Source organism: Osmerus eperlanus, chromosome 13 (assembly GCF_963692335.1).
Source record: "Osmerus eperlanus chromosome 13, fOsmEpe2.1, whole genome shotgun sequence".
NCBI classification, from domain to species: Eukaryota; Metazoa; Chordata; class Actinopteri; order Osmeriformes; family Osmeridae; genus Osmerus; species Osmerus eperlanus.
Window position 1 is genome coordinate 10,888,787 of NC_085030.1, and position 21,909 is coordinate 10,910,695.

General features: G+C 44.8%; 1 protein-coding gene across 1 annotated transcript; it reads right to left on the bottom strand.

Annotated features, from left to right (window-relative positions):
- Positions 1-1,797: 1,797 nt before the first annotated feature.
- On the bottom strand, positions 1,798-13,161 carry LOC134032324 (neuronal acetylcholine receptor subunit beta-2-like). Its single transcript, XM_062476260.1, has 6 exons — positions 12,450-13,161; positions 6,973-7,118; positions 6,723-6,767; positions 6,322-6,431; positions 4,060-5,059; positions 1,798-3,646 (listed from the first exon to the last, which is right to left on the bottom strand). Exons 1-6 carry the CDS (start codon positions 12,499-12,501, stop codon positions 3,491-3,493), a joined length of 1,509 nt encoding a protein of 502 aa, XP_062332244.1. The 5' UTR covers positions 12,502-13,161; the 3' UTR covers positions 1,798-3,490.
- Positions 13,162-21,909: the final 8,748 nt, after the last annotated feature.

Below are 21,909 nucleotides of genomic sequence, written 5' to 3' on the forward strand. Positions count from 1 at the left end.
GACAGAGACAGAGAGGAAGTGAGTGAGAAAGTGAGGAGGAGGAGGAGGAAAGAAGAAAAGGAGAGATCGATGCCCTCTGGCCCCAGTCGCTCAGCAGCTACACATGCAGTCATGCAGTAATGTACTTCATAAATATCGACTGGAGAGCCGGAATGGGGGTTATAAATCCTGCAGCATGTCCTGTTGAGGAGAGAGAGTGCAACTGGGAGACGCTTCCGTGTCACTGGGGCGGCCATGATGCCTCAAACTGGAACGTATGTTTTAGACGTTATGTGGGTAATAAATTGAAAAGCACTGAATAGGGTAGAATATATGATGTATAATAAAACGAATTGAGGGTGTGCACGTTTCTGAAAACAGGAGATGCATATTGATCTGAGTATTTGCTTTATGACTCTTTAATATATCATAATTTCTCTCTCTCTATTTCTTTTTCTCTCTCTCCATCCCTTGTTTCTATCATTGCAGGAACTCCATCTCTACTGTCCTGCTTCCTGATCACCACGTATATGTGCGTGTGTAAACCACCCCTCGGTGGAAAAAAAATGTAGTACTATTAACTGTTGGTTAAAGAGCTAAATCTAATTTTGATGCTACATGCTACATGGTTTTATATATTTTAATATGAAAGAGGAATGCTACATGACAGTGAAGATAAATAGTAACAAATAAACACAAATAATCCACTTAAAAAAAGGTTACATAATGTTGAAGAAAACTTATAATGGTATAGCTTATTGAATATTAGAATAAGCCTTCATGTGATATTTAAAAAACAGAAATATGTGATTGATATATTGACTCTGTCATGCTCCCTCACTGCACACAACTGTACATGCACACACACATCCACTCCCATAATGGAAATTGATGCAGAAGTCAGACATATAATTTATGAAGCATAACAATATGCATATTGGGGGCCATGAAACAGACTGTTTATCTGCCTGAGCCTGCTCAAATCAATGTTCATGTCACCATCTTTATTCATGTGTGTGATCTGATTCCATGGCCCCATAATGTCCAGTCCACAAGGAGGTCACAACATCCACATTCAGTGTTACATCAATGGTACATGCATGGTACTATATTTGTTATATTAAATGTATAATGTGAAGTATATGAGCTTTTTATCAGCCCTCAGGAGGAATACAACCTTTTGGTCCGATATTACCTTTGTGTGGCTTTTCATGTGCCAGTATGCAGATGTGTGTGTATGTGCAGGCACAGGATATCAATGCACTTTACATGTGCACGTGTATTTTTTGTGTGTGCATAATTAAGTGGACCGCCATCTCCCCCTCTGCCATCCCAGGTCAACAGCAAGTGGGGTGTTACTGAGACAGAGACAGAGCTTTCTACTGAAGTCTTACTCAGACGACTGACATTTTGTCCCACACTATTTATAAGAGACAAACAGCGCCTACAGCCACACGCATTCCAGAAACCTCCAGAACCAACTGTTGTGAAAATATGCTCAACTCTGTGTGTCATCTGTGTTTCAGAGAAATTGCCATATTGCTCGTATTCCTCCGCCGATTTTAATGAAGACCAGGGGCCTGTTTCATAAAGAGAGTTTACTGAGTAAGCCAGGCTTTTGTCAGTTACTTTCCCAGACACAAGCCTGTCTTATTTGGTAAACTTGCTTTATGGATCAGGCCCCATGTCACATGTTTTTTAAAGTTGGTAGCTTGCCGCCCACGGAAGGCAATAAACTGAAGTACACGTTGAAACACTAATGGTGTCTGTATAGAGGATGGGAGGATGGGGTTAAACCAAACAGAACTTCATCAAGTTTGGGTCTGCATTTTCATTTTTATTGATTCCTTTTGCATGGCATTAGCATAAATTACTTATTTAGTTTTTATTGTTTAGTTTTTTGCTTTGCTTGTCCCGGAATATACCTGTCCACTTAAAAAACTAAAATAGGTCACCTGACATGGATAGCCAATAGAAAGACACAAAAGCCCTGGCCTTCCACTGAGAGAGCAAAAGACAGGAAAAAAATACACTTACATTTGTATCATAAGCTTTTCCCTTGGCATTGTTAACAATTACAAAGTGAATTTTGACAGTGATGAGAAGTTAAAATAGCAGATATTGTTGACACAGAAGGATAGAACTGACCAAGAATTCACACCAAAAGCAAAGCTTGCATCTTATTTTCCTATTGAATTAAATGGATAGGACATAAATGTGTAGTAAAAACTAAAAAGTCTTAAAACGTTTAAATTGAACTTTATTTAAATAAAGATGCAAGCCTTGGTTTAAATGCTTAGTAAATCTGGTCTGGAATTCCATAACATTTCCAGAAAACACAAAGCGATATTCATACGGTATGGTAAGACTGTGAGTGTGTAGACAGACCTAGTTAAATCCTGCAGGTATGCTAGCTGATATGTGTATACAATACTGTATGTACTGTACTGCTGCTGGTTTCACTGCATTATGTACAGGGACACTTCTTGGATAAACCAGCATACTGTATCTTTAAGAGAAGCAAAGTGAGTGACAACAGCCTCATTGGTCATTGTTGTTAAAAACGACAGAATTTCCAAAACTATTATACCCCCCTGCTTCCCCACACCCCAAAAAATTGCCATTATGCACAGAAAACATAGACACAACTTGGCAGACGGAAGTGATTCGTTGTTATAGCTTTCACAGTCTGTCAACGGAGAGTGGCCAGTGGCGGGCCCTGTCCAGGCGCTGTGGCGTGAGGGGAAAATGCCTCCACAGCAAAACCAAGTTCCTTCCGGCGCTCCCGTCCAAATCCATCCCTGTCTGCCCCATCCTGCGGAAGGCAAGCGTTACACGTTCGTGCGCGTCGTTGGCAGGGAGACACAGAGGAGGCTAAGCCATCGCCCTCATCATCAGGGATTGGTGCTTTTTGCATGTGTGCGACTACTTGTCCATGAGAATGTGTGTGTGTGTGTGTGTATTTGTGTGTACATGTTGTGTCCGTGTGCGTCTAAGTGTGTGTTTGCGTGTGCGGATCTTTGGACTCAGCTAATGATTCCGGAGTGGTTCAGAAAGGATTTCCAGTTCTCTATATCTGTCCTGTATCTGCACATGAGGCCAGAGTAGAATGTCACATCCCAGTTCTCATAGGCTTCTCACAGTCAACAAGACAGACTGAACCAGAAGAGATTGTAAGATTGTGTGGGGAGAGAAAAAGAGAGAGAGAGACTGAAACGCATCTGAACAGAGAAGAGAGTCCAGTCCTGAGTTGCTCCTGGTCAGGTGACTTCTTGAGAGTGACCGAGGAAAGGGGGAAGATGAGGATGGAGGCCTCTCTTTCCTCTATATGCAGTAGTATGGGTGGAGGCCAAGGGCATCACTAGAAGAGTTAGAAAGCAGGTGTTGGTGTGTGTGTGTGTGCGCGGGTGCATGGAAACCTTAACACAGTTCTTTATCTGCCGGGAAGGAGCAGTTTGTTCAGTGTTGGGGGGTCAGGAGTGTTGAGGAGGAATGGGGGGAGGGTTAGGGTTCAGTTCTGTTCTAGCTCGTCCACTGTGGGGGTGTTGTAGCTCTGGAAGAGAGGCTGCATGAAGAGGCCCAAGGTGCCAGTCACACACACCAACACGAAGATCCACAGGAACAGCCTGTCAATCACCATGGCTACATACTTCCAGTCTTCAATGATCTGGGGGAGAGGAGAGGAGTGGAGAGGAAAAGAGAGGAAAAGAGGAGGTAATTGAAGTATTTTGATATGAACAATTAAAAGAAAGAGTGTTAGAAACGACAACAAAGTTAGAAAACACAAAATATGCCTTTAAGAAAATGTGCACTGTTATAATAATGATTGTGAACAATGCATTGGGAAAGCAGTCACAGTGTATCTGTACAGACTGTAGCTGCAATTCATTTTGGCCACAGATGGTGTGCAGTGCCTGCAGTTAGGACATGCCAAATACCCTGTGATGCAATAGGCCCCCACTTAGAAACAACATTGTCTGTTTTGACTTTTTATATAACACTGGAACACACTGCGCACACACTGCGCACACAAACAAATACGCACACATTTCTCAATACGTCACCCCAGATACCACTCACCCCTTCATCGTCGTCCTCACTCTTCATCTTCTCGGCCACGTAGCGCACCCCGTCCACCGCCTCGTCCACGCCGGCGTGACACTTGACCGTCATCCTCTTCCTTAAGTCCGTGTTGTCCCCCAGGTCGCTGATCCTCCAGCCGTAGCGTCGCGCCGACTCCTCGTTCGCAAAGAAGGACGAGGGCGATGACTCTGCCGCGGCCGCCACCGCCCCAGCCACCGCCACCGCCCCGTCCCCCAGCTTGAGGTCGGAGTAGTACGAGCGCTGATGGTGTTTCCGGCGGAAACGCTCCCGGATGTTCGAGCTCCCCGGGCGCCGCATAAACAGGAAGGAGGGCAGGCGGTACAGGAAGATGCGTTTGACCCAGGGGGGCATGGTGTGCGTGCTGGGCGAGCGGTGGTGCACGTTCAGCACGCACACGCTGGTCACGATGGAGAAGGTCACCAGCACCATGGCGAACATCAGGTACTTGCCGATCAGCGGCACCGCCAGGGAGGTGGGCGGGACGATCTTGGAGATCAGGAGCAGGAACACGGTCAGGGCCAGCAGGACGGAGATGCACAGGGTCATCTTCTCTCCGCAGTCGGAGGGCAGGTAGAACACCAGGATGGCCAGGGAGGTGATGAGGACACAGGGGATGATCAGGTTGATGGTGTAGAACAGCGGCTTCCTCTTGATGATGAAGTCGTAGGTGATGTCCAGATACGTGGCATCGAACGGGTCCTCGTTCTTGCGGCCGGGCAGCGCCACGATGTCCCACTCGCCGCTGGGCTTGAAGTCGTCGCGGCTGGCGAAGTCGCTGAGCAGGATGAGGTCGATCTCCGTGCGGTCGTACGTCCAGGAGCGGAACTTGAGCGTGCAGTTCTGCTGGTCGAAGGGGAAGTCGCGCACCTCGATCTTGCACGCCGACTTGTAGATGGCGGGCGGGAGCCAGGCCACCTCGCCGTTGTTGGAGATCACGGCGTTGGAGTAGAAGGACACCTCGTAGGTCCCGTCTGCACTGTGGGGGGGGGGGGGGGGGGAGGGGGAGGGGGGGAGGGGCATTATTGTGCACCGTCTGTGTCTCGCTGTCACATTGAAGTAGGGATAAGAAGGACAGTTGAAAGAAAAGGAATATGGGAGGACAACGAAAGTGGGTAGAGAGAAAAAAAATAGAGAGAGAGAGAGAGACAGGGAGAGAGAGAGATAGAACCACAACCACACAACACAGTATCTGTCGCTGAAGCTGCAGAGATTCCTAATGTCCCCATGACACCATGCATTAGACATCCAAGACTTATCAATAATGGAGAGGGTCAGCACCCGAATGCACCCGTCACACTCATTCTCCTCGCGCCGTTGCCCCGAAATATACATCTAGTTAAATATGAAGAGCTGTAGCCCACACACCAGTCACACAACACCTGCAGACATCAACATGTACACCCTAAACATCAACCAGGCTCCTGTTTGTTCATGTCCCAGTTGATCAGATAAAAGGTTTGCACCCAAAACAGCAGTGAAACTCTAGAACCTTAGTAGCTGAAACTCAATCGCAAAACAATTAAGTGCTTCAAGAAAACACATTTTTGTGCAGTTCAAATTCCACTTAATGTCATCAACCAAACCCAATAACTATCATATCGACCAAACCTAGCCATGAAAAATGAAACCAGTTTACATTTGTGACAAGCCACATGCGAATCAAATCCAGTCTTATCTCATTAACGCTCCAGATGAAACATGACAGAGAAACTGGGCTCCGCTCCCGCTTGCGAATCCGTGTTCCGGAGTGTCCTGATGAGACACGCCCCAGACCCCCTCCACCCACCAGCCCCAGACCCCTTTACCACACACACACACACACACACACACCCTGAGGCAAGAGGACGAGCACCTCGACATGCCCCAGGGGCAAGGCTGGCATGCTGTTTTCATAATCTCCCCCACCCCCCACCTCCTCCTCTCCAGATTGACATGGCTCATCTAACCCTGCTCGCTAAGCCCTCATCTCAGTCACCACTATGGCCGACGGGTTACATAACTTTCCGACCTTGGTTTAAATTGGGAGGAAGTGCAGAAGCAGTCGGCCCAGTGAGTTGGAACACACACAGTAACAGAGTAACTTACCCACTTGCATTGTGAATATGAAAGAAACACGCAGGTGGTTTATGGAGCAGAGATTTCTACTCATAAAACCCTAATCTCATAAAAAGGAAGGAATATGTTGTTCAGGGCTGCACACCCAAGACAAGCAGAGACACACACACTACGCTGACTCACTTGTTGTAGAGGACAATGTCTGGAAGCCAGATGTGTTGGGAAGGGAGGCGAATCTTTTTAATGCCTTCATATTCCTCAGGGTCCCACATTAACCTGTAGTCATGCCACCCCTAGGAAGATCATACACACAAACACACATTTCAACTAGAAAAGGTTATCCACATTAGTCTATGTAGCATAACATACATGTGCATAAGACCTTTGCAAAGGTCTTTCCAAAAAAAGGCCAATGTGCTGAGGAAGGTGGTGAAGAGAATAACAGAACTGTCTGCAAAACCCTGCTGATGAGAAAATTCAAACTGACAATATTGGCCTCACACACACACACACACACACACACACACACACGCGCACACACACATGCGCACACACACACACACACAGGCAAGCCCGGTCCTGACCTGAGTGAGCCAGCAGTTGGTCGTCATGATCTGTTCCCTCTCATTCTGCAAAACACAACAAGGAAATTAGATGTGTGTGTGTGTGTGGGGGGGGGGGGGTTGGGATGGCATGAGAGAGAAAGTGTGTGTTAATGGAAGTAAGATAATCTTTGGCAAAAAATGGCAATCTATTTCTTTGGTATACGTGTGTGTGTGTGTGTGTGTGTGTATGTGTGTGTGTGAGTTTGTGTGTACGTGTGTGTGTACTTACCACACTGATAAGCTGCGCGAGGGACACCTGGATGTAGATGGTGACCTGCTGGCTTTTGTTGACCGCTGGTCTGATCAACTTATTATACCGCTCCGGAGACAACAAGTGGTTTACTAGTCTCTCCTCCACCTCAGCGCCCAAGGCAGCTGCACGCACACACAGACACACAAGACAATGGTCAAACTACAAGCACTAACATAAGAGTTTTAAAATGAGCACAAACCTTTAATACATTATAAGCCTAACCCTATACTAGCACCTTCTTGGAAGGCTAAACATATATTTTTAAGTATTCCCTGATCATAACATGACCCCATCCTGTCACAGTTTGTCACTGAAAACCCTCAAAACAACCTAAAGACCTATCTTCTATCTTTTGACGTCATCACAGTGAAACGGATATTCATACAAAACACCTATCATGCATCTGATACATATTCATGGTTTTGTTCAGAATCCATTTAGTACTGTATGCATCTGACTATCTCTCTTGGTGTATTTTCATGGGTCCCACACACATACACAAACATACACACACAGCTGTGTAGCAGGCAGCCGCTAGTCATCGAGGCTTATCACACAGCCAGGCTGAGTCAGCACGTTCTCTGATGGAGCTCTGCTCTAACTGCATCTTGATGAACATAATCGCATGAACCCGTAATTAGTGTGAAAACGACCGCCACACAGGGCAGTGTTAAGCGAAGCGATGTGGAGATCTCGTGCCGAGCAGAGCTCGCCTCCTCTGGTCTGAGGGGCTGTTGGATGCTCTCATCATCTGTTGCAGAGATAATGACAAGGCAATATACCACAGAGAAGAGTGAGTCAGTGGTGTGTGTATGTGTGTGCTTTTGTGTGTGTGTGTATTTAAAATGTGCAAGAAGGATTACTTTGGTGACAGTCCGATACACATGCCCATGCAATCATTTACATAAACGTACACCCCTTCTACACACACACGCACACACATAAACACACACACACACATAAACACACACACACACATAACAGATGTGGGGGCTTTCTATTGCTAGTCCCATATGGCCCTGGCTCCATTACAACATCCTCAACTCTGACACATATAAGAAGAACCCCATCTTATGTGTATATGAGTCTCTGCAACTGGTGTATGCAAAAGAGGGAGAGAGAGAGAGATAGTAAGATGGTAAGTGATTAAATGATTAGGTAAGGGAGATGGTTTCAGACAGATGTAATCTATTCAGCCGTGCTTTTTCTGGATCAAATGCAGATGATGTCATGACACAACAGCCCAGGAGGTCAGTGTTTCACTACGCAACATAAAGAATAGGTTATGGCACTGTTTGTGCGCATAGGCAGTGAGCCACAGCGACATGATGCTAACGCACCCAGAGGGCTGGTGTCCTGAGTGAAGTATGATACACTGAGACCTGTCACTCAGGGTTAGAGAGAGGGAGAGAGGGGAGAGAGGGGAGAGAGAGAGAGAGAGAGAGAGAGAGAGAGAGAGAGAGAGAGAGAAAGAAAGAAAGAAAGAAAGAAAGAAAGAAAGAAAGAAAGAAAGAGAGAGAGAAAGAAAGAAAGAAAGAATGAAGGTGCACGTCCCAGAGTAGTGGAGGGGTCTGGGGAGGTCAGGTCTCTTTACCACCCACGGACACACTGATGCATTAGTGAGCAAAAGGGAATGTGTCACACAGGGGCTTATGGGTGATGGATTTCATCAAGGCTCTAGCTGACATATGACTCAGGTGGCTCACCCAGGGCTGCAATGGAAACACTTCCTGTGGCAGAGAGAGAAAAGACCTTTGAAGTCACCCAGACACACACCCTCACTCGTATCAAAACACAGACACTACCTCAATGACTCTTTCAGACTAAAAGGAACACAGTCAAACACAGTCCCATGAACACTGACACACACACGGAATGTTATTCACTCATCAAGGTCCTACAGGCACTGTCCAGTGCATCTGGGCTATGGTGACAAATGATTGACAGATGTGAGTTGAGTGAGGTTAAGTTATCTGGGTCTCTGACCCTGTTGTACAGGTTCTACTGTCTACCTATGGTGCTGGCTGAACAACTGAACACTGGTAGACAGACATGGGTACAGCACAAGGCACTGATAAGTCAAATATGCCAATAACAGTGTAACTTTACTATGAAACAGTCAAACATCATGCTATCAGAAAAATAATGCATGAAGGAGTAAAGGATGTGTTGATGAATAAACATTAATTAACGAAGTATTGTAAATAGACTATGTGTGTAATACATTTTTGAAGGACCTATGGCAAATAGTCTTCTTCAGACCATTATCGTTTTATCACACACACACGCATGCAGACACACAGACACACTCACACACACAAACACAGACACACACACATACACACACATAGACACACCTACCTCCGGACCAGAACACACACACCTTAGCACCAACACACTCACATACACACTCCTCCATTCGGTCAGTCCGCCTCACTGCACTCCAGCTTCAATAATTAATTGCAGCTAAAATAAAAACGCTATCATCTCACAGGCCCAAACCCTGAGCACAATCAAAGGTTTTTCAACAATGCTTTACAACAACCAAGATCTAAACAGCTTTTCTTCAACAACATATAAACTTGAATTATACTGTGCTTCTGTTGAATTATGTTATGCTTTCGAAAGATGTTTGGTTGGTAACAGCACAAAGAATCTACGCACCTCATATTTAGAGGGGAGCAGACCTCCTGTGTTAATTATTAATTGTACCGCAAAAACAGGTCATCCCTGCCTACATTTCCCAGCATTCAACAGTTTAAAAGTAGCCCTTGATGGACCCAATGGAATTGTAGTCAAAAGTGTACTGGTTTAAGATAATCTTCATTGATCCCCCCCCCCCATCGCTCTCTCTTGCCCTCCCTTATCTAGCCCACCTTCCTGGTTCCTCTCATCACATGTTCTCCTTTCCTTTTCTACCTATAATTCCATCCACCACTTATCCACCTCTCCCTATTCCTCTCATCTTCTCCACCTCCAGTTCTCAACCCCACCAGAGACTGAGAGGATTGGTGGAGGGGGACAGGGCTGTTCTTCTCTTCACCCACGCCTTCATTCTCACATCATCTGCTGTGGGACAGAGATAAAGACTGCTGCCTCTTACCACACACCTCTCACTCCTGTTGTAATTGTTTGCTGTATTCATTCTCTTTCTGTTCCTTCTTTCTTCCTTTCCTCTGTTTTGTAGATTGACTGTAAACAGCAAGTGTTGTTTTGGGCTAGAGTTCTTCATTGATTCTCTAGTGTTAGGGTCTGCAAGCCTTGTGTGGTTTTGTAGAAGGAAAATCGTTCCTTGTGTGAAAACAACAACCTAAGAATAGCTCTTGCGCCAATGACCTAATAGAGAGAGGAATATGGGCAGGCCATGACGTTGAGGTGATTCCCATGCCCGCAGACTAATGTGTGTGTATGTGTCTATGGTAGGGGTGCAACACATGCTAAAGAGAGATGATCATGTGATTCCTCCTTTTTTTTGTGAGTCAGCGAGCAAGAGATCTAATCAGGGTTACAGTAACGTTAGTATGCCTTACAATGCATACTAGAAAATGCAGCTTCCATCGAGGGAAAGCGAAAGAAAAATAGAAAAAGAGATGAGGAGGGGGGGGGGTGGAGAGGGAAATAGAGAGGGGAAGAGGGAGTGAGAGAGAGAAATGAAAAAAGAGACAGGGTTAGGTGGGAAGAGAGATCAAGAGAAAGGGGGAAAGACGGGGGAGGGAGAGAACGACAAAGGAAAATGTAGTGAGAGACACAGAAAGAGAGAGGGAGAGAGAGAGGTGTGTGTGAGTGAGAGAGAAAAGTGGCTACGAGTGAAGAGCGTGTGTGAGAAAAGAGAAGTTGCAGCCAGTGAGAGATGCACAACCCAAGAAAGAACAGAATGTTTAAATGGAGGGAAAACATGACAGAATGGTAGAAGGGAGAGAGGAGTAAAGAGAGACCATTGGACAGGGGGAAAGAGTATGAGACAGGCAACATGAAACTCCTGTGCAGTGGGTTGCCAGATGTAATGGTTGCCAGATTTATCCCCTCTAGGATGAGGTCTCTCATCCCACAGGATGAGTTCTGAAGGTGACAGTGACTTAGTCACACAATGACAAGCCAGTGTCCCCGGGTGACCCTCAGCCATCCCTCCCCCGACCCTAAACATTGACCGCTCCACAGCAGGTGCACTGCCTCTCTGTGTGACTTGGTACAGGGCTACAGAGAGAAAATGGTCAGACACACTGTAATATACATAAACTATCAAGGTATAGTACTAATCCGGACCCAGGACAATCGGTGTCCGTCCATTACTTGTGAACAAAATATGGAATTGTTAGTCTGTTAGGTTATAGAAATGAAAACCTAACGTCTAAGGAGTATAATCTAAAGGAATGGAACATATCAGCCACAAACAGGAAGTCGTATGAACTAATCTCACTGTCCTCTGATGTTTCTTCTAATTTCTTCTCAACTTTAGAAGTTGCATTAACCCCAGTAATACTTTGAGGGACCTACAGCATAACTGGAGCGGAGAGACTAGGGTTCAGCACCATGGACAGCACCACTGGGATTTCCAATTGACACTAAATCAGCAGTCTGGTCAGATGACCTCCACAGTCTAGCAGATCTCCAACTCACACTTAAGGGTTTTCTGCTGGTCAGTCTGTTTAGACTGTCCATGACTTTACATGACAGTCCATAGATTGGAGCTTGAATCTCTCTGAATGGCAATACATTTTAAATTAGTTGTCCATGTTCTTTCACCAGGACTGAATGGGACTTGAATCCCTGATAGTCACTTTTAGTAGACCGTACCCGTCATTAGACACATAGTGGGCCAAAATCATATGATTTATATTTTACTTTAATATGATTCTTAATGTGATAAATGTATCTGTTAAAATGCCTGGGCGATTTCATCAATCTCTGATCTGGTGATGAGAGATGTCAGTAGGATAACATCAAAATGTGACCCATATTTAAATCCAAATAGAAATCTTTAGAGCCTATGAAAAGAGTATTTCATAATTTCACGTCTTTCCGCCTTTTGCAGTAAGCTTGTTGTTTGTGGTGTAAAAGAGAGAGTAAATTAGTTAATCGAAGCGTATTATAAATCACGTGCTAAACACAATCTGACGCACGAAAAACGTCCACTACTTTTTGCCTGCGAATTGCTGTCCCGTTGGAATGTGTAACCTGAAGAGAGCAACAATTAAATCCTAGACATCACAATCATTTTGACACAATTCAGAGGATTACGCATATCTTCCACTGTTGCCTGTGCCTCCAATGTTAGCTCATCTATCTCATTTTAACTTGTAAGCTAAATAACCTATCGAACAGTGGATGTATAGCTAATAGTTGACAGGCTACATTGGAAAATGGAGAGCCGATATGCATAGTCAACAAATATACCAAAGTGCCAAGACGGTCATTTTCCCTTCCGGGCGTCCAAATTAAAGGGGATTACTTACATGCCACGGTGAGAACCAGGAGAGCGAGTGTCGCTGTCACCGAGGCTGCCATCGCTGCCTCCCTCCAATGTGACCGAAGCGCCGAAACTTGGCGATGAAGGAGTTGCGTCTTTTTTTCGCTTTTTTTTTTGGTGTGAAAAAATTACATTCAATCAAGACGCCACGTAATAGTGAGTGTGGAGACGGTAGTTTATAGAGGTGTCATCTCCAATCTGTAAAATCCGTCAGTGTCTATTCATTTCATAAAGGCGGGAGTGTTCAGCTCCGGTGTGGAGACTGTTGTTCGCTGTCCCAGCATGCGAAGGTCTCTCTGTGACAGCGCGTAGGAGTGGGGCTGCTTGTCTTACCCCCGCTAGTCCTGGAACTGCCAGCGCACAGCAAACCGGGAAGCTGAATCGGTTCCTAATTCCGCTAGAGTACTGTCAAAAGAGTTTCCCGAAATGTGACGACTATGGAAACAACATATTACCCGAAATACATCAATCTCGTTGATTGTGGACCGTACATGCTGAAGCCAGATAAAAGAAGAAAGCGTCCGTCTTCACTTTTGCCCTGCCGTGGTGCGTTCTCAGTCGGGGCGGTGATTCTATCCTTATTCGCAGCCTCAACTGACTTGACATATGTGACAACAAACAAGAAGCAAACCCCAGGCAGTTTTTAGAAAAAGGCTATTGGGACAGTGGCCTCTTATGCTCCATTATTTCAGCTACAAATAGAATCATACCCTGCAAATTGGTGTTTTTAAGTTGTTTCCAGAACAGGAAATGACTCCACCCTCGGCGGAGTATATTAAAAGCGTCTCCAATCACTAAAATCTCCCATTTGAATAAAAAGAAAACTTTTATATTTTACCCCCTTCATAATCAGGCAACGAAGAAAAAAATATGAAAGCCCTGAAATCTGTATTTAGATTAAATTACCTTTCTGTTTTCGACGGGCACAATGTATGATGTCAGAGTAATCTACATTCTACACATTCGCCCCGGGTGGCTTCACCGCTTGAGGCTTGGAAAGGTGCCGTCCGCTGGGAACCGAACGGTGGCGCGTCCGTGCTGCAGAGTGAGGTTGAGTCACTCACAGGGCAGAAGTAATAATTAATAATCTGATGTCTACCGATATAAATGTAGTCATAAATGGGGTACCCAAGTTACTTAAACGATTTTAGAGGGCATTGTAGATGGCAGGGGAATGGAACCACATTTTATGGTTTAGTTCACAGGGGTTGCTAAATAATCCCGTTGGTAAAATGTGTCAGATAAGGCCAAAATGAATTAGGCCCACACTCACAAAACGCACACCCACACTGGAAACTAGTTCACACCAACAGTAGGCTACACACATAGAATACAAGGACTCAAATCCGCACAGAACAGATGGGTGCATCCTAATGGGCAACTCCGTATGAGGTTAGCGGGGAGTCTCGGTGAAATAGGTCAACGGAGACAGAACAACGCGAGTCATTTCATTTCATTACCCGGGAATAAACACAACCACTTCAGCTGCGCGCGCGGTGGACTCAGCTGGTAACCAGGGGCTACGTAACAATTACGGTGGGGGATTATGCAATTAACTTTGTGTGAACTTAATTAACGCACGATGAACGGTAACCTCACCCGCAAAGTGGCCAACGCTGAGACTGGCCCTGCTTAACTACCCAGAGAGAGGGGGGAGGAGTGTGTGTTGGGGTGGGGTGTGGGGGAGGGTGGGTGGGTGGGTGGGTGGGTGGAAGAGTAGAAGAGAAAGAGGAAGAGGACAAGAGAGAAGAGAAACCAACAGAGCCATCACTCCATACCTGCTTCTCTGTCATGAACACACACACAAACAAATATCTATCTCTTAATTTGCCATTATCCTGGTCTCTAAAAACTGTGGAGTAGGAGGGAGAGGAGCTATGGGAGAGCATGAATCTAATGAAAGCTACTTAGACCTCTCTGAGGGCCTCACTATTGGGACTATGAGATCAGGCCTTGGAGGGAGCAGCTAAAACACACACACAAAACACACACACAATCCCCATGCACTTTGTCCTCCTCTCTACACACTGCATCATCAGGTATGGGATAGTGATCAATCACAACTCCCTCACAGGCACTCTTACAAACACACGCACACACATAATCTCATTCAATCATGTAATGGCAGCACAGTATCCGGTGTGCTCATCCTATCTTTCTTCTCACTACTAAAACAATGGTAACGTGATCAACACTGGCACCAACATACAGTATTTGTCAGTCTCCTCAATAGATGGGTTTTAAATGACTTTACACCCCCCCCCCCCCCCCCCCCCGGCGCACATATGTCCCCCCAGGTCATCATTAACTATGCCCATGCCCCCCCACCCCTCTCTTGAAATCTTGGGTTGTGGTGTTGTCATGCGTTCCCAGGGACCCAGAGACATTGCTGATTGCTGTGCCTGTTTGAGTCTGATGATGACCCAGATGAGCCTGGGTTCTCCTTCTCCCATGCTGGTGGACTGTCACATCCAGGCTCTGTCATTCTGATGGTTGAGACTTGGAATGGGACTTCTCTCTCTCTCTTCTTTCTCACTTTGCTCACTCACTCCATTTCTCCCACTTTCTTCTTTTTCCTTTGCTTTTTCACACTCTCGTTCTTTCCCCTACTTGTTTCTCTCTCGTACCTTCCACCTTCCCCATGTCTCACTCTCTCACACCCCACCTCTCTTTCTGCTTTCCTCTGCCCCCCGTTTCCCTCCGACTCTCTCTCACCCTCCTCCACCCACATTAAGAGCTAGTACAGTGTGTCTAGCCTCACTCAACAGACTCAGCGGAGTGTTCCGGAGCACAAAGCCTCTTGTGTCATCATCGCTGAAGCCCAGAAGAGATGCATGGCTCAACATAATCCAGACCCGGCTCCAGTGTGAGCTGTCACCTACGAGAGTTTATCCAGCATGACAATGTGACACGCTTCAGAATTTCACATGCTTCAGTCGTGTTCCAGCATTCCCAGGCAATAACGAGCAAGGGGAAGTTGAGGGAAGAGTGGTGCAGTGTATGTGTTTGTGCGTGTGCATGCATACTGACGAGATACAGGTCCAAATTCATTCATCCAGGTCGTGTCAATTTCAGGAGAGTAACAGTCCTGGAAGTGATGTCATTTTGTACACGGGTGACAGGAAATGTTCCATGTTTTTCCTGAAAAGATGTATGGCATAACAGGCACCTGAAACCAGTACCAGGCCAGCGTACAACATACATCATACGTCTGACCACACATGGCGGAACAAATGTAAAGAGAGAGAACGCTGGGACCAACATCTCGAGTGAAGAAGAAGGGAAGGAGGGGAAAAGGAGCTAAAGTGAAGAGGTAACAGCTGAACAGTGGTCACAACACTGCCTGGGGCTGTCCCCAGGCACAACAAGAAGAACTAGAGAGGGTACCATTTCTGGGGAAATTGTAGGGTGTGCTTGCTTGCGTTGGTTGCACAGGGGTCCATTTTTGAATTACATTTTTACAACTGATATTTCTGTATATTTTATATAAAAATGCATACTTATTATTTATAAAGATTACATAGATTTAAAAGCTTTTTTTTTTTGCTGCTCACTTACAACTGAAAATACGAGTGAAGTGTAGAATGAAATAGATGGCTTCAAATTTCCCCTGCAAGAGGCAGCCTCATCGTTGAATCAAAACGAATACATTTGGCAGACCGGTGTAAAAATTGACCTAATCTCTATGACTTAAACGTCCTTTTAAGTGTTTCACTTCTCGTGATATTTTCAGGCATTTAGCCTACTCATTGCATTCATTCATTAATAAAGCACCCCCTTTGAAGATTATTCTACGACGCAGTACTGTAGATTAGAAGATGGAATTGCGATTCAAACAGTACCATCTGCTAACTGAAAATATGCCCCCCAAAACGTAAATAAGCTTGACATTTATTTAGTGGAAAATCGCTCATTCATAATAAGCGTCAGTAACAACGCAAAATGCGAGAAGCTGCCCCGGTAAATTGTACTACTACGGTACAGTACTAGACTACTGCTGTGTTTGTCTTGGTAGCGATTGTGTTGGTTGAATTGGATTTAACGTTCCGTTGTACGGTTTAGGCTGAAATTAATTATTTTCATGAACAGATTGACAAAGTTTAGGCTGTGGCAATGAAGTTCAGGTTAGTAGTTAGATAGACTTTTGATTTAAGTAAGGGGAGTGCCGAACATGTTCTGTTGCCGTTTGACTTTCTAAACAGCTGTGTAGATGTTTTTGTAGTGTCTCGCGTAGGCTACAGCGTTGCAGTGAGCTACACTAGTTTGAAACGACAGGTAATGATAATTTCACCCACAAATCGTTTACTTGTAATCTAATGTCATAATAAATCCTACAACGAAAACGTATTTGTGAGGAATGTTTATTTTAACGATTGAAAACAGATGCATCATAGACCACTGTTATGTGTTGCCCGGGCAACAGAGGCTAATGTCATGATGCTAATACTTCAGTGAAATAGTAGACTACTGTTTCCGAAAGTAGATGTACTTCCTTAATAATATCAGCTTATATTGTACATTACACATCACAATTGTGTGTCATATCACAAAGTAAAATTAGTAAATAGTTATCACCCTGGCCTCTTTGCTTGTGGCGTTTCTGCAGCTGCCTTGCAGTAAAGCTATAGTTAGCCTAGCTATCTCCCAGAAGTTAACGAGCTGCTAAACTAATATTCTGCTAGAGGTAGTCACGCGAGTTTTCGTGACGTTAGTGACGTAAGTAGCGTCATTGACTGAGGTTAGCAAGTTAGCCACCGTTAGCTTCACTTTTCGACACAAAAACGTAATTTCTACTTAAACCGTGCAACGGAACTAAATCCCAATAGAAGCAACTCAATCGGTACCAGGACGAAACGTTTGACACCTAGGTTGTCTATGTAGGCCAAATATTGACTGAGTTTTAGGGGGGCAAAAAGAATAATAATATATATGTGAGAGAACAAAGGTTGTGCCCTTGCCGAAGGCAAAGCACACCCAATGAGGGAAGAGGAAAGCAGAGGGAGAGGGAGGAACCTACGGCTGAGGCCGAAATACTGAACAAAACCGATCAAACGTCATCATTGCAGAAAACCACAGAGACACTGCAGATGGAAGAGCATGGTTATCTATTCCATGATATTTACTCAGACTGCCTTCAAAATCATGGATAAACTGAAATACCCCCCTTAACCTGCACTACAGATTGTATGTGTGTGTGTACATTCACACACACGCACACACACACAATACATACACAGAAAAGCCCTGTAGGTAAGGTCAGCCTGTTACCAGTCCATAGATATGTACCTATGTGAGGCAGACTTCAGGCTATCAAGACACCAGTGGAGTCCTATATAGCATGAAGTGGGCAAATCTCTCCAAATTAATCTGGTATGAGATTCTGAGGACTTTTAACATTATAAACCAGGCAAAAACTAACTAATTAACATGCTAATTAAGTACTGTTTAAGCTGTGAGGATTCTTCTTATTGTGGATTATTATGCAAAAGTAGTTTCTCAAGGGGAAGTTTCAGAGCACTTAATGATGAGAAATGGGGCAGAGAGAGGAATGAAAGATCATGTATGTCTGCCTCATTAACTCATCGGAACCCTTCTATCTCAGTTTTTCTTATTATCGTGTATTAATTCATCTCTTTCTTGAAAACGTACTTGATTTTGGTATTTGCACACAATAAATGTGGGTGTTGATGGGTACCACCACACCATTTCATCTAATCGAGTTTCAAGGTCAAAAGATGTTTGACTAAAGATCTGCCTGTAGGACAGATAGCGATGGTGAAAGAGATGGACAGAAAAAGAGAGTGTTTTGGCTTCTGGCTTTCAGCTGCACCTGCTCTTTCTTATTCCTTCTTTTTCTCTCTTATTCCCATTTTCTCTCGCTGTGTGTGCATTTGAGCATTTGAGTGTTTTTGTGTGTGCGTGTGTTTTCATTAAACATAATTACCAGGATGGCCAAATCCCACTCCTAATACCAGTAGGTTATGAGGCTTGGGTCCTCCCTGCAGTACTCTGGAGTGTCAACATACAGTATGTAAACAGGAGGCCTGTACCATGTGCATGAAGCACAATGACAGGGCCCAGAGTAGAGCACTTTAGCTCCTGGAAACAGGCTAATGTTTTCCACTATTGTCTAAGTCAGAGACCGCTTTATTAAAGAATGTAAATTTACAGGACATTTGTAATGGCAACTATCATAGGAAATTGTATTATTGATATTCAGACTGCAATTCATGCTAGACCTAAATAGAGTTTAGAGCACATTTGTATCAGAGAGGGAGCCAGCTCTCCAAAATAATATCCGACCATCAAACTATAATATCAAATTTTATTGAGGTCTCGTTTTCTAAGGACAGCCGGGGGCATTCAGGGAACAACAAACTAAAATCTAATCACAACTGATAATGTTATCACAAAAGTCAGATACGTAAATGTACACAGACAAACACACACACACACACACACACATTTTGATTGTGCTGTCATATATTAGATTTAAGGTGTATTGGATGCTACCTCATTCTGAAGCTTTCTACCCTCACCACCTGCTACCCGGGACATGGGGGAGGAGCCTATCGGAGTGCTCTCAGAATCCAACCAATCACGAACAAGATAGCATGGATAAGGATGAGTCAGCAGACAGATTTTATAAACAGCCAATCAGTGAAGCGGGATAAAATGATCGGTTCCTGCTGGGACAAGAGCATAGTGAATTACAAGCCACACCACATAGTTCCACACACAGTGTCTCAAACAGGAGAAAGGTGCGTTTTCTGGATCCCTCTCACATACATAAAGGGAGGGAAGGATCGGGGGTCAGAACCAATCTCACCTTCAGCAGCACCTACACCTATATGTCCAAACACATGCTCAAACTTCCCAGATCTAATGCAAACGGGTTTACAAGTCAAACCCCTCTGTTAGTGTGTGTTTCCTCCAAAGGTTGTTTAAGCCTTCTTCAACCCTAGAGACATCTTCATCTTCTGAATGTACTCTTCAGAGTACATTCAACGTCTATAGATTTGAGTGACCCCTCTGGTGAAGCCAGATGTAGCTGGGTTTCCTATGATCTGAGTTCTCGCGGGGTGGAGCATATGTACAGCCCAGGGCATACGGATGCACGTCCACATCAAACCTTCTCCCTCACCGTCGTTTTGGCGCTCTACCGCAGTGGAATGTGTCAAAGGGACAGCCATGGCCCGACTCTTAAACCCTGCATGGCCCTGAGATATTTACACGCACATACGCACACACGCACCTCAGTTCCCGAGGATGACAGTGATAGTCTGTGACAGCTCAGAACATGATGACATGGCTGGCAGTCACAGTGCAAGCAGACAGGGGGGGAATCCCTAGGAAATAAATATCACACAAACACACAGATATAGACGCACACATTCCACTCCAGGAGATGAACTAACAGGGAATTAAACCCCTTATGTACAGTATCTTCCCTCTGACACATAAAAGGTTATCCCTGGCACTACTGGTTATGATGTATATGTGGGTGTGGGTGTGTGTATGAGGGTCAAGTGGGTGAAGCTGCGTGGGTAAGAACATGCATCTGAGCTCAGTGCCGCGGCAGCCTTTAGCACAAGACAGGATGGAGAATCCATGTAGTCTGTCAACCTAGAGCACACATGCGTTCTGAACTGTGGCTGAAAAACACACAGACACGCAGTGAAATACACAAACAAGCTGAAAAACATACACGCATTCTTATATACACTCACAGACACTTAAGACTGAGGAGGAGGGAGACAGAGTTAGTAACAAATGACCAAAAATAAGGGTAACCAGTTCCTTCATACACACACTTAGACGAAGTTTGTGGACTTCTGGGGAGGTCGTTCCACCAATAATAAAAGAGCCTGAGGACACAGAGCCAATCCAGGGCAGCTGGAGGACAGCCAGTAAACTGGAGATTGGAGGAGAATAAAACAGGGGAAGGGCTCTTGGAAATTCAAAACTAATAGAATATTGTTTTTTTGTGTTTCTCCATGTGGAAATTGGAGATAAAGTTATCTTTGGAAAAATGCCACAAGAAGGCATGTTCTTTAGGTCAAAGTGTAAAGCGTTTTAGGTTTTGTTGAACTGTGTCTATGCAAACAGTATTAAAACCAAAGAGTTGTAATTCTGATGTTATGTATCCAATACAATCCACTTTTTGTAATTAAAGCTAACAAAGTGATACATCTTGGAGTGAGAGAGTGAGAGAAAGTGAGTGAGTAAGTGTGAGAGAAAGTGAGTGAGTGAGTGAGACAGAGAGAGAGACAGAGAGAGAGAGAGACAGAGAGAGAGAGAGAGAGAGATAGAGAGATAGAGAGAGAGAGAGAGAGAGAGAGAGAGAGAGAGAGAGAGAGAGAGAGAGAGAGAGAGAGAGAGAGAGAGAGAGAGAGAAAGAGAGAGAGAGAGAGAGAGAGAGAGACAGAGAGAGAGAGAGAGAGAGAGAGAGAGAGAGAGAGAGAGAGAGAGAGAGAGAGAGAGAGAGAGAGAGATAGAGATAGAGATAGAGATAGATATAGAGAGAGATAGAGAGAGAGAGAGAGAGAGAGAGAGAGAGAGAGAGAGAGAGAGAGAGAGAGAGAGAGAGAGCAACAAAGAGAGTGCAAATATTTTCAGTGAATTCATCATGCTTTAACTGGAGAGACAGTTTTAGGCGGAAATCCAACATTTCTTCAATGTCACTGAACCCTGTAGAGGACAAGTTGGTTAGACTGCAGGGCGGCAGTTACAGTGAGAGGGAGAAAAACAGGAAAGCCGGGTTGTAAAGGACAGAGGGTGGACCACTTGTTTTTCTGACGCATACTCATTGGACCAGGAGGGCTTCTAATTCAATTAAACATGAACTCCCCCAAAAACTTGCTCTTCCTTCTTGTCCTTCTTTTACTGAACTATCCCTCTCTGAATCCATTCCCGTATACATGTGCAATGACCTTCCCACTTTCCTTTCTGTCTGGCCCCTATCTTTTCGTGTGGGTGTCTGTTGTATGTCCTGGACATTTGTCTTTGTCTTGTGTGTGCATCTGAGCAGAGGAATTTCACCCATATGACAGGACAAGGACACCTACACACCACTGGAGCCTGACAGGACAATAAGCAATAGCTCTCTCTCTCTCTCTCTCTGTGCAGATAAAAGAAAGGGAGAGGCTCTCACACACAAACATGCAGTCTATCTAACATGAAACAGCCCCAGCAACCCTCTCTTGCCATGTCCATGTGTTGCTAAACAACAGCTGTGTGTCCATGCACAGTTCCACCTGAGATCTGAGACAAAGTGGTTCATGATTAGGTTGCTTGATCATCGCAAATACATTCAAATATAACTAGTCATACCACAGCGTGTCTAATACACTACAGAAAACAACCTGTTCTGACTCCCACTACCCCATGGATGGAAAATTAAAGTGGAGATGCTTAAACATAGACTACACATATGTAAAAGGTGC

Excerpts from the sequence above, each read along its gene's own strand:
- LOC134032324 (XM_062476260.1), bottom strand. The coding sequence starts at position 12,501 with ATGGCAGCCTCGGTGACAGCGACACTCGCTCTCCTGGTTCTCACCGTG. Across the intron at positions 5,060-6,321 it reads GACATTGTCCTCTACAACAA|TGCAGACGGGACCTACGAGG; the intron begins GTGAGTCAGCGT and ends CCCCCCCCACAG. Across the intron at positions 3,647-4,059 it reads GTGAGGACGACGATGAAGGG|ATCATTGAAGACTGGAAGTA; the intron begins GTGAGTGGTATC and ends CCTCTCCCCCAG.